The 13609-nt window shown below is 43.8% G+C and overlaps 1 protein-coding gene across 1 annotated transcript in view; it reads right to left on the bottom strand.

Annotated features, from left to right (window-relative positions):
* The window catches only part of LVRN (laeverin), an 82397-nt gene extending 75400 nt beyond the window's left edge, over positions 1–6997 (bottom strand). The window contains exon 1 of the mRNA XM_068534160.1: positions 6163–6997. Within this exon, the coding sequence (XP_068390261.1) occupies positions 6163–6857 (695 nt within the window). The 5' untranslated portion in view covers positions 6858–6997. The remainder of the gene's footprint in view (positions 1–6162) is intronic.
* Positions 6998–13609: the final 6612 nt, after the last annotated feature.

The following is a 13609-nucleotide window of genomic DNA, read 5'->3' as shown; positions in this document are numbered from 1 at the left end:
TCTGATAAAGGACTGTTATCTAAAATATACAAAGAACTCTTAAAATTCAACAATAAGAAAACAAACAGGGACTTCCCTGGTGGTCCTGTGGTAAAGAATCCGCCTCACAATGCAGGGGACGTGGGCTCAATCCCTGGTCTGGGAACTAAGATCCCACATGCCGAGGGGCAACTAAGCCTGCATGCCACAACTACTGAGCTCGCGTGCCTCAACTAGAGCCTGCATGCCACAAACTACAGAGCCCATGCATTCTGGAGCCTGTGCGCCACAACTAGAGAAGAGAAAACCCTCATGCCACAACTACAGAGAAGCCCACACACCACAACAAAGAGCCCGCGTGCTGCAACTAAGACCCGATGCAGCCAAAAATAAATAAAATAAATAAATAAATAAATAAATAAATAATCTTTAAAAAAAAGAAAACAAACAACTCCATTCTATGTATGTTAACTGAATCACTTTGCTGTACAGCAGAAATTAACAACATTGTAAATCAACTAGACTTGAATAAAATAAATTTTAAAAAAGAAAACAAACAACTCAATTAAAAAATGGGCCAAAGACCTCAACAGATACCTCACCAAAGAAATTATACAGAAAAGCATATGAAAGGATGCTTCACATCGTATGTCATCAGGGAAATGCAAGTTAAAACAACGAGATACTTATTAGAATATAGGCCAAAATCCAGAACACTGACAACATCAAATGCTGACAAGAATATGGAGCAACAGGAACCCTCATTCATTCCTGGTGGGAATACAAAATGGTATATCCACTCTGGAAGACAGTTTGGCAGTATCTTACAAAACTAAACATAAGTTTACCATGTTTCTTGGTATTTACCTAAAGTAGTTGAAAATGTATGTCTACACAAAAACCTGTGCACAGAGTTTATAACAGCTTTTTTCATAATTGCCAAAACTTGGAAGCAGACAAGATGTCCTTCTGTAGGTGAATAGATAAATAAACTGTGGTACATCCAGACAACAGAATATTATTCAGCACTAAAAAGAAATGAGCTATTGCAACATGAAAAGACATGGAGGAATCTTAAATGCATATTGCTAAGTGAAAGAAGCCACGCTGAAAAGGTGATATACTGTATGATTCCAACTATACGACATATGGAAAAGGCAAAACTATGCAGACAATAAAAAGATCAGTGGTTGCTGGGCAGAGTGGGTGGGTGGGAAGATGAATAGGCAGATAGCAGAGGATTTTTAGAGCAGTGAAAATACTCTGTATGGTATTATAATGATGGCTATAAGTCAGTATATATTTGTCCAAACAGATAGAACGTACACCACCAAAAGTAAACCCTAAGGTAAACTGTGAATTTGGGGTGATTATGATGTGCCGATACAGAGTCATCCTTAGTTAAAAAAAAAAAAGTGCCATTCTAGTGAGTGATATTGATAATGGGGGAGGCTATGCATGTGTGGAGGCAGGGGATATATGAGGAATCTCTCTACTTTCCCCTAAATTTTGTTGTAAACCTAAAACGTCTCCAAAAAAAAAAAAAACAAAGTCTTTAAAAAAAGAATTCTTAGACATTACACCAAAGGTATGTTCTATAAAAAATACCGATAAATTGGACTTCTTTAATATTAAAACTTTTGCTCTCTGAAAACCTTATTAGGAAGATTAAAAGACAAGTTACAGACTGGCAGAATGATATTTGTAAGCCATATATCTCACAATGGACTCAGATGTAGATTATATTAAAAAAATCCCAGGACTCAACAGGAAAAAAACAATTCAGCGGGCTTCCCTGGTGGCACAGTGGTTAAGAATCCGCCTGCCAATGCAGGGGACACCGGTTCGAGCCCTGGTCTGGGAAGATCCCACATGCCGCAGAGCAACTAAGCCCGTGCGCCACAACTACTGAGCCTGCATGCCTAGAGACCATGCTCCGCAAGAGAAGCCACCGCAGTGAGAAGCCCGTGCACCGCAATGAAGAGTAGCCCTCACTCGCCGCAACTAGAGGAAGCCTGCTCACAGCAACGAAGACCCAATGCAGCCAAATAAATAAATACAAAATAAAAAAATTAAAAAACAATTCAATTAGAAAATGGACAAAAGACGTGAAGAGACATTTCACTGAAGTGATATACAGATGGCAAATAAGCATGAAAAGTTGTTTATCTGCAGCAATTGTTAAAATATGTAAATTTCCAAACGCCACTCAAAACTCACTGCTCTAGAAAGTTTCTGCTTTTAAATTTTTTTAAATTGTGGATAATATGGGTTGGCCAAAGAGTTCCTTTGGGTTTTTCCATAACATCCTATGGAAAAACCTGAACGAACATTTTGACCAACCCAATACACAAAACATAAAATTCATCATCTTAACCATTTTTAAGTATAACGTTGAGTGGTATTAAGTACATTCACATTGTTGTACAACCAGTCTCCAGAACTCTTTTTATCTTGCAAAACTAAAACTCTGTACTCATTAAACAAAAACTCCCCACTTGGGACTTCCCTGGTGGCGCAGTGGTTGAGAATCCACCTGCCGATGCGAGGGATATGGGTTCGATCCCTGGTCCGGGAGGATCCCACATGCCACGGAGCAACTAAGTCCGTGTGCCACAACTATTGAGCCTGCACTCTAGAGCCTGCAAGCCACAACTACTGAGCCCATGTGCCACAACTACTGAAGCCTGTGCACCTAGAGCCCATGTTCCACAACAAGAGAAGCCAGCGCAATAAGCCCACACACTGCAACGAAGAGTTGCCCCCGCTCGCCGCAACTAAAGCCCACACACAGCAATAAAGACCCAATGCAGCCAAAAAAAGAAAAACTCCTCACTCCCCCAGCCCCTAGCAACCACAATTCTACTTTAAGTCTCTATAAATTTGACTACTTTAGGTCCCTTGTATAATGTCCCCGAGATTCATCTGTGTAGTAGAATATGTCAGAATTTCCTTCCTTTTTAAGGCTGAATAATATTCCACTGTATGTATAGACCACATTTTGTGTCTTCCCTTCATCCATCAATGGACATTTGGGTTGCTTCCACCTTGTAGCTATTGTGAATAGTGTTGTTATGAACATCGGTGTACTGATCTGGAATTTCTGAGGGTGTGACCCTGGAATCTACATGTTTAATAAGCTCCTTTGGTGTTTCTGATGCACATTAAAGTGTGAACCACTACTCTAATGCAGGATTTCCCAAAGTATAGATGGAGAAGGATTTTTGGTAGCCCTCAGACACACTATTACATAGATCAGACTCACACATGATAAAGTCAGTCCTTTCAGATTTATGAATCATTCTGATTAGGTCAAGAGAAAGCATTGCTTTGGTGTTATTTATCTTGAACATCTAATTCTAATTTCCCTTTTTTAAGAACGAGAGAGCGGCCTTCAGATTCAAAGCCTTCAGATCCTTCAGCAGACAATAATGATAGCTAGAGGTTTTGTTTTCATTGTATTAGTCTGTGCCATTCCTTTCTATAAATTTCAAATGGTTTTCCACCTATAATAATGGTATAATAATGGTATAGAGTTGCTTTTCAATAAACCTACTTAACATTTTTGTTTAAATCAAGTAACTTTTTTTAGCAAATAATAGGGCCAGAGATATGTGAATACGGCAAAATCTGAAAATAGTCATATGCCAGTGAATGAAGTTTGGGAAATACTGCTTAGAGGGACATTAACGTTTGGATCTTGCTCTCAACTTTCCACACATGGAAGATGCACATGTCCAAGGTATCCAGTAGATGGCTCCTCTATGGCAGAAATGTGAAGTCACCTGTCAGGTAGAGAAAGGCTGAGCACAGGTAGAAAGCATCCCCAGCAACCTTTGAAGCTAGCAAGTCATAACCTAAACCTTAGAAGTGTCAAATAGTGATGCTCTTTGTATTTTCTGGACTGACCTTCTTTCTCTCTTCCGTTAGAGTTGAGTAAAATTATTTAAATACATTAGCCTGTCTGGACTGTGATTAGGGACCATCAAAGAACAGAAGTAAACATGTTCCAACCGCTGCAGCTGGAATTACAGACACCCCACGAAAAATGTGAAAACAGTGGGCAATTTCTCTGCATATAGAAACCTTCTTAGAATCATATCTACCAGGAACGTGGCAGCTTCCGTGTTTAGATAACAGGATAATTTTACCCCAAGCTAATGATATTAGCCATCACCGCACAGATTATATGCCAGTCACAGTGCCCCCTTTCCCACTTAATTCTCACAACATTCTAAAGGTTGACACATTATGTCTATTCCATGAATGAGGCAACAAACTCAGAGAGGTGAAGGGACTGGCTCAAGCCACACAGCCCAAACTCAAGCCTGCTGGGCTTCCAAAATCTGCCTCATAATAAGTCATCATTTTGTTCAGGTTCTTTGTGACCTTGGCTTCAAGCTCAGCTGCAGGTTTCTCTTCTTCCTGGTTTCAGAAGCAGAGACTCAGAAGAACAACTTCCAGGCGACAGCTTCTCTCAAGATGCCACAGTTCTGGAGCTCCACCTAGGTCTATGAACATCTGTAGGACTTTATTAAATTTTCTGCTTATTTGAATTTGAAAGCTCTCAAAATATGGTTTCTAGTTACTACTAGAGTTGGCAGCACAATAGAAAAATGGAAAGGGACTTTCCTTTCCCGTGTTTGCTAGGGCAGTTTGTCCAGGCCACAGCCCCATTAAGACAGGAAGAAGAAAGAGATGGTGAAGAGAGGAAGATTTACTAACTGACAGCAGAAAACACTGTCAGGTAGGTGTGCAAAAAAGCATCCTTTTCTCCCCCTCTGAAAAATCCTGCACCTTAACAATACACAGTTATTTCAAAAGGTTTCCAGAGCCCATAAGTCCAGTAACACATTATCCTCATGAGAAACTTTTCAAAACTGTTTCTCAGGTGTTGATGCATTTTTGAGAGAAAAATCAAGCATACTGTCCTTAAAAACAAAAGTTACAGATTATGCTTCCACTTAGGCCAGCTTATTAAACTTATTTTAAACCCCTGAAGTTTTGAAAATAGTGCAGGAGAAGATTTAGGGGGTAATTTAGTGGGTTTCTTTCCCTCAGAGAACATCTGAGAACATTTTTTCTAATAATAAAGGGCAAAGTACATGCAGTTGTGTAAACCGCAAAGGCTCCACCACTGCATGAGAGAAGCAGGAGCTCACCAGTTTGAAAAAAGAACATGTCCCTGGCGCTTGCCGGGGGTCAGTAACGTGGTCCCAGAGCGTGGAAAGAGGCAATTCTTGGGCTGGAAGCATTCCGTGTGGGAGACACTATCGCAAACGAGTGTAAAGAGAACACGTGTACACTATGTGAGCCTGCAGACTCAGAGGGGAGGTCCCTTGTCATCGCTTTTACTTTTTTTTTTTTTTTTCTGAATCCAGAAACTCTCGCACATAGCCGGTCAAAGAGCGGGGAGGGGAGGGGATGCCGCTGCTCACCCGCAAAACGACACGCGGGGCCCGGGCAGGGGGTGGGAGGGCAGGAATGAAAGGGGATTCTGAAGTTTTGGAGAACCTTAGCAAAAAGAAAAAAAACTGTGAAACAAACAGCCGCGACGTGGGTCTATTTGTTGCAAGAGCAGCAGTTACGTTGCGCCCAGGCAAAAGAATCAGGGCAGGAAAAGCGCAGAGAGGCGCTGGGGAGGAATCGCAGAGCGGCAACAGTGCTCTAGCGCCGTGCTTATCCAACTCTAACGCGGGTGAATCACCCGAGGAGCTCCGGTAAAACGCATATTCGGATCCCCTTGGTCGAGGGTGGGGCTTAAGAGTCTGCATTTCTAACAACCTCCCAGATGTTACGTTGGGACCGCGGACTAGCAACTCAAAGTTTTTGACCAAACTTTGAGTAGCTAGGGGTTTGCTCGTTGCCCTGAGTAAATTCTGGGTTAGAGAACAAAGGGATTCTCTGAAGAGGACAATAAACTTTTGGGGTAGCAGCGACCTTAAAAGGGGCAACGATAGAAACGAACTGGATGGGCAGGGATGGGGCTGAAACCTGTCCAAAGGAAGAGGGAAAGGGAGGAAGGAGGCGCTCACCCTCTGACTCTAGAAGAAAACTTCGCCAAAGATGGGGTGGGTTTCCTTGCAAAGGGCAGGAGACGCGCACCTAAGCACCTGAACCCGCAGCCTGCGCGCGGGGAATGCGGGGCGGGGGCCGAGGAGGCCAGGGCCGGCCTGCCCTTACCTGCGCTCACCCTGGTCCGTGTAGAGATTGAGGAAGAGTCCCTCCCTGGTGTCCTGGTACACCGGGCCGGAGAAGCTGAGCTGCAGCTCATAGCGGCTCCCGGGCTGCAGGGCTTCGCCGAGCTCTAGCACCATGTACTGCATGTCCAACGCGAACCACACCTCGTCCACCGGCACGCGGCCCACGGTGGCGTCTCCGGCGTCCGGGGACAGTGGTCCCCGCACCTCGGCGCTTTCACAGGCCAGGAAGAGGCTGTGAAGCAGCAGCCGCGCGGTGGCCGCGATGCAGCGCACGGTGATGTTCACGCGGCCAGTGAAGCGCAACGCCGGCGCCGAGAGCTCTTCTGGCCTCAGACGGGGCCACAGCTCCAGCTCATAGTGCAGCGGCACGAGCCAGGGCGGCAGGCGCAGCTGGTCCCAGGGCCCCGGGGGTCGCCAGTTGCGCCGGGTGGGCGCCACCTCCGTCTCCAGAGTGGGGCCGGGCTTCGGGGTCCGCGCCGGCTCCTGCCTGCCTGGCGGGGAGGGCGCGGCGTGCGGGCCCCCGCGGTCGTGAAGCTCCGACGGCGGGACGCGCTCGCAGTGGCCGTACAGGGCGGCGAGTACGGCCAGCGCCAGCAGGAGCACGGCAGCCAGCCCGGCCAGCAGCAGGGCTACCACGCGGCTCACGTAGAAGCCGGAGCTGGAAGGGGGTCCCATGGCCGCAGCCCGGGGCTGGGGGTAAGGTGAGAGCCTAGCGGCGGCGGCGGCGGCGGCGTCGGCTCAGACCCCCGGCCTGGGTGCTCAGTGATGGGACCCCCGCCCCTCCTCTCTTGTACCGTCCCTCCCTCCTCGTCGAGGAGCCTGGGAGACAGGAGAGAGTTGTTGTGACCTCGGCTTCCCCTCCCAGCTAATCAGATTCAGGTTCCTGCCTACCCACCCCCGCCCCCGCCAGGGCCTGGGGAAGAGGCGGACCTGGCGCAACTGAGCGCGCGCCCCTTTGGGTCTGAAGGGAAAGACCTCGCAGAGGAGCTTCCAGAGTAGGCGCAGGGAGGGGATGGTCGGACCAAACTCGAATTTGGGCACCTCCGACGGGGGGTATTTGGATTCACGGGATTTGTTGGGCGTGACCCGGTGCGGTTTCGGGTGTTGTCGGAAAAGAGACAGGTACAGAGCACCCTCAACTCCTTGACTGTAGTGATGAGCTGCGGGCTGCACACTTGCCGGCCGCTATCTAGGGATTCGTGCGCTAGGGGCTGGGGTGAGGGCTTACGAACCGGGACTTAGGGGCACATGCTTTGAAATGAACCTGCTAGGGACAGCTGCGCTGTCTGAACTGACTTCCGGAGCCAAATTTTTGGCCCTACGTTCGCCTCCTGCATAAGCTCGGGCCTCGCGTGGCCCAGGCAACAAGTGCGAGGCTGGGAACAAGGTCAGGGGTGTCCCGGAGCCTTTTCCGAGCTTGGGAAGTGGAGCTGGAAGACGGGACGACAAAAAACCAGAGAGCGTGGCGTCTGCGTCTCCAGGTGAAGGAGAGTGGAGGGCCGCTTTACCTTGGGAAGGGGCACGGCAGGAAGCCGCCTCTTAGATCCGCAACTGCCAGGGATGGGGTTTCCAGTCCTGGGGCAGCGCCTGGCTCTCCGCACCCCTGCCCGGGGAAAGAGGACGCCCTGCTTTCGAAACCTACTGGTTTCAAGCACAGAGAATAATACAGTCCGGTGGCCAGCCTTTTCCACTAGGAAACCGCCGGCTGGAATTCATCTCCCAGGCGGTGCCCTAGTCGGCGAGGTCTTTGGCATCCTCGGCATCTGTTTGCTATTTATCGGATACTTCTGGGAGAGTTCCGCGTCCTGTGAGCCGAGTTCCCACTCTGCGAGCAGGCACTCGAGTGAAATGAGAATGGCGTTGCAGATACTCAGGAGGTGCTGGGGAAGAGGGAGGAGAGGTGATTAAAGATCCTGCTGCTGGCCGATGATTTATTTGAGGGTATCCCGTCTTTAGACTCCTTCAGTTTTTTTCAGAATGAAGAGAATTTTTCCGTCGCAGCCATAAAATGGTCTTCGCTTTTCTGCTTGGAACTGTTATCTCCATTCCAATGAGGAAACCCTTTCACCTGAGGTCAGAGACAGGGTAAACGAAAGTGATTCTCCTGGGAAATGTGATCTTCCCAGTTCCTCGAACTGAAATTAATCACATTAACAAAAAGACCTCCGGAACAAGACAGGGAGGAGAAAGGAGATTTAACACCAAGCTCATGCAGATGGTTGTGCTGTAATCTGTGGACCAGTCTCTTGATTACAGGTTTGGTTTGCTTTCTTCAGAAATGGAACAATCATATTTAAAAATAATTATGACCACATGCATCACTCTCAGAAGATTCTGGGTAGAGCTGAGGGAGGAGAAGCTCCTTTCGTTTCCCTCTACAGGACTTACCACCAGTCAGACTGTCAGAATTGTGAGCTACTGAGCTAGCAGGGCCCTCTGGGTGTGGGCCATTGCCAGATGGGGATTGCCACAGATATGGAGCTAATTAATTATTGGCCTTACCACTCCCTGGACAATTTCTTGAAGGATTTTGATGGATTCCAGACTCCCAAGGAAAGGTTAAAAAACAAAGGAAAGAGAAGAAAGGAAATGGAAAGAAAAGGAAGGAAAAGAAAAGGGCTCAGTAACAAAACTACTAGAGGTGTCCCTCCCCTCAATTTTAAATTAAAAACTCTACTGAAGGGCTTCCCTGGTGGTGCAGTGGTTGAGAGTCTGCCTGCCAATGCAGGGGACACGGGTTCGAGCCCTGGTCTGGGAAGATCCCACATGCCGCGGAGCATCTGGGCCCGTGAGCCATAATTACTGAGCCTTGCGCATCTGGAGCCTGTGCTCTGCAACAAGAGAGGCCACGATAGTGAGAGACCCGCGCACCGTGATGAAGAGTGGCCCCCGCACCGTGATGAAGAGTGGCCCCCACTTGCCGCAACTAGAGAAAGCCCTCGCACAGAAACGAAGACCCAACACAGCCATAAATAAATAAATTTTAAAAAAAATGTAAACCTTAAAAAAAAAAAAACTCTACTGAAAAGTGTATACGTGGATCTGATTATTTAATTCCATTTCTCCAATATCATTAAAGAAATAGAGATTGGCTACCACACAAAAAGTTTCAAAGTAATAAAACTACATCAAATGGTTGAACAATTTAAATATCTTATTAAAGGGAAAATATTTCTGATAAATAATGTCACTCAAAAGAAGTTGCAAAATAACATACTGGTTGAGTCATGCTTATGTTTATAATTTTTAAAGAGCTAGAAAATACTCTTATATGAAATATTTGACATCTCAGTGAAAGAGTAGTTCTGGGACACAGACCAGTTGCCGGGAAAACGTCACTAGAAAATTAAAAAGAAAAAAAAGTTTTAATGAGTTGCTCAGAAAATCTACTCACTCTTCAGATCAGCTAGAGCAGTGATGCTCAGCTGGGGAGAATCACTTTTGGTGCCCCCTTCTCTGGATATGTGGCAATGTTTAGAGACATATTTTGTTGTCACAATGTTGCAGGGGTGGTGCTACTGGTACCTAGTAAGTGGAGGCCAGGGTATTGCTAGATGTCCTACAATGCACAGGACAGCCTCCTCCAACAAAGAAGTACCCCACCCAAAATGTCATCAGTGCTGCCCTTCAGAAATCCTAAGCTAAACAATAATTCAAGCCTTTTATATGCTACCCAAGGGAAACTTCTCCTTGGTATCTTGTGTCGCTATTTACTTTTGTTATTTATGCTTATTCTTTGGCATGTCTATTATTTTTCCATCTTCTTTTTTCTTGGTATTTATTATAAACCTCTGTAACACTTTATTATCACCCTTGGGTCACACGACCTAATTTTTATTTTCCTTTTTTCTTCATTTACTTTGAAATTTTAATTTTTTTGAATGGGTAATATATTCATAAGTTTCAAAAACTGAAACAATATGAAAATTTGTATCTTGCTTCCACTACTTCCACAGTTAACAATTTTCATAGTTTTTTGTATTCTTTCAGTATTTCCTTATGCAAATCAAGCAAATACAATTATATACCTTTGTATTTCTCCTCTTTCCTACTTGAAAATATAGTATACTAAATATGCAATTCTGCACCTTGCATTTTCATTTAACAATATATCCTGGATGTCTTTCCATATCAGTCCACAGATATCTTTCACATTCTTTTCTGCAGCTGCATGCTATTATATTGTTTATGTATGTACCATTGCAAAGATTTCCCCAGTTTGGTTATTTGAAAGGATTCACCAGCTTTCACAGGGTATTTTCATTTAAACTTTTATTTAAAGGAAAATAGTATGGTGCAGCAAGAGAAAAAGAATACAGGCAAGCGTTGGAAGTCAGAGAGACATCCCATGTGCAAGCTACCCAAGGGCCCTTATTTGCATGAGTGAGCCATGCTATGTCACCAGCTTGAACCACCAAGGTCTGTGAAAGGAATCTTGTTTACAGAAAGCTCAAAGGAGAAACTCTTAGGGAGGCTCTTTAAATAATCAAGCCAGGTTAGTCAGACCCATAAATCCAGTTGTAAACCATCAGTAAAGAAACTAACCCTAGGGGTCTCCAGGGAAAATTTCAGACCTTAATCAGCACACCATAAATTGATCAAGAGTCAAAAACCAGATATCCAGAAGGAAGGCAGAGCCAGGATCACTGAAAATCTTCTCTTCCATGAAACCAATGTGAACACTGGAAACATTGTCAGAATTAACTATTTCAGAACTCAAGAAAGTAACCAAAATCTTGCAGCAATTAATGGAGTGTTTGTTCAAGAAAAATAGACAAATCTCTGTAAAAAATCAGTGAGCTTTATGGCATTTTAACTTGCTTTATTCTCATTTTCCTCTCCTCAGTTCTGCAGTAGACTTAAAAATCAACAGCCTGGTATAGTGGTGAAAACCAGCAGTCTGGCAGGCACTCAATGAGGCATAAAAGTGTTAAATTCCTTTAAAGCCTCATTCTGAGAGAACTGTCATTATTTGAACTATCCGGTGATTCCCTGGAAGATGCTACTCTCATGGCTGTCTTTATTGACCAGATTCAGAGTTGACTCAGTGCAAACAGTCTTTCCCCAGGGGTACTGGTTGAAAACAATCATAGGCAATTGTTTAACATTGCAACTGCCTGCAGTGGGCAAACATTCGAGACAAACATTAAGCTCAACAGAAAGCTTAAAGGAAAAAATTCAGGAATTAGATATCTATAGGGGTCTTTGAAAAGCTCCGACATATTCCAAAAATCTAGAAGGCTACATGCATGTATACAGCTATGCACATGACTAAGGCTGTACACATGCTCAGAAAAGAACTGAGAAGGCCCTAAACTCTCACATCTAGCTAATCTTGAGGCACTGCTCAAGGCAGATGTGAAGACTATGGCAGAATTGTCAACTGCCTGGATGTGTTGAAGGCGTGCCTCAACACATACAGAGAATCCCTTGGCAAAAACTGGGAAACTTACTGATTCTAGGTATTTAAGGAAACCTCTGTCTAACCATTAGCTGACCAATAAACTAACTGAACATAGACATCAGTGGCTACTATAGCAAAGAATACAGACTTTACTGAATTAGTTCAGAAAAGTCTTTAAGCAAACAAATGACAACAACAACAAACCCTGAAGAAGCAGGAAAATATTTTTTTTTCAGAGTTGTCACATTATTTAAAATGTTTCCAACAAAAGAAAATTATGAGAAATGAAAAGAAACAAGAAAGTATGCCCATACACAGCAGAAAAAATAGTCAATAGAAAATGTTCCTAAGGACTTTTAAACTTTGGCCTTATGAGACAAAGACTTAAAATTAGCTATTTTAAATATGTGAAAAGAACCAAAGGAAAGCATGTCTGAAGACCTAAAGGAAAGTATGGGGATGATATCTCATCAAATAGATAATATCAATAAAGAGACAGAAATTCTAAAAAAAGCACCAAATAGAAAATTTGAAGTTGACAGTACAATAACTAAAATAAAACTTCAATCAAGGAGCTCAAGAGCAGTTTTTAACCAAGAAGAAGAAAGAATCAATGAAACTGAAGATAGGTCAAATGAGATTATCCAGTCTGAATAACAAGAAAAAGAAAAAAAAAAAAGAAGAAGAAAAATGAACAGGGACTAAGAGCCCTGTGGGATACCATCAAGAAGACCAACATATGGGAATGTAAATTGATATAGCCACTATGGAGAACAGTAGAGGGGTGGGATAGGGAGGGTGGGAGGGAGGGAGATGCAAGAGGGAAGAGATTTGGGGATATATGTATATGTATAGCTGATTCACTTTGTTATAAAGCAGAAATTTGCTTGTAAAGCAATTATACTCCAATAAAGATGTTAAAAAAAAAGAAAAAAAAAGAAGACCAACATACAGATTGTGAGAGTCTCAAAAAGAGAAGAGAGGGAAAGGGACAAAGAGATTATTTGAAGAAATAATGTACAAAAACTCTCCCAATCTTTTGCAAGATATAAATCTACAAATCTAACAAGCTCAACAGATTCCAGGATAAACTCAAAGAAATCCACACCAAGGCATATTATAATCAAACTGTCAACAGCCAAGGACAAAAAGAGAATCTTGAAAGAGAAGAAAGAAGTGATTTGTCACATTCAAGAGATTTCCAACAGGACTATCAGCTGACTTCTCATCAGAAAGCTTGGAGACTAGAAAGCAGTAGGTTGACATATTCAAAGTATTGAAAGAAAAAAACTGTCAGCCTATAATTCTATATCAAGCAAAATTGTCCATCAAAAGTGAGGAAAAGGGGCTTCCCTGGTGGTGCAGTGGTTGAGAATCTGCCAGCCAATGCAGGGGACATGGGTTCAAGCCCTGGTCTGGGAAGATCCCACATGCCGCGGAGCAACTAGGCCCGTGAGCCACAATTGCTGAGCCTGCACGTCTGGAGCCTGTGCTCTGCAACAAGAGAGGCCGCGATAGTGAGAGGCCCGCGCACCGAGATGAAGAGTGGCCCCCGCTTGCCGCAGCTAGAGAAAGCCCTCGCACAGAAACGAAGACCCAACACAGCCATTAATAAATAAATAAATAAATAAATAAATAAAATTAAAAAAAAAAAGTGAGGAAGAAATAAGACATTCCCAGATAAACAAAAGCTGAAGGAGTATGTTACCATTATATCTGCCCTGTAAGAAATGCTAACAGGAACCCAGGTTAAGATGAAAGGACACTAGGCAGTAACTCAAGGTCATTTGAAGAAATTAAGATCTCTGGTAAAAGTAAATACATGGGTAATTACAAAAGCAGGTATTATTGTAATTTTGGTTTGTAACTCCACTTTTTATTTTCTATGTGATTCAAAAAATAAATACGTAAAAAATTTAATTTACATTATTGAACACACAATGTATAAAGATGTGACATCAATAATAGAAATGTGGGGGGAGGAGAATCAAGCTGTATAGGAACAGAGTCTTCATATGTTATT

This window comes from Eschrichtius robustus, chromosome 2 (genome assembly GCF_028021215.1).
Source record: "Eschrichtius robustus isolate mEscRob2 chromosome 2, mEscRob2.pri, whole genome shotgun sequence".
In the NCBI taxonomy this organism is placed as follows: Eukaryota; Metazoa; Chordata; class Mammalia; order Artiodactyla; family Eschrichtiidae; genus Eschrichtius; species Eschrichtius robustus.
This window is presented reverse-complemented; position numbering and strand designations above follow the sequence as displayed.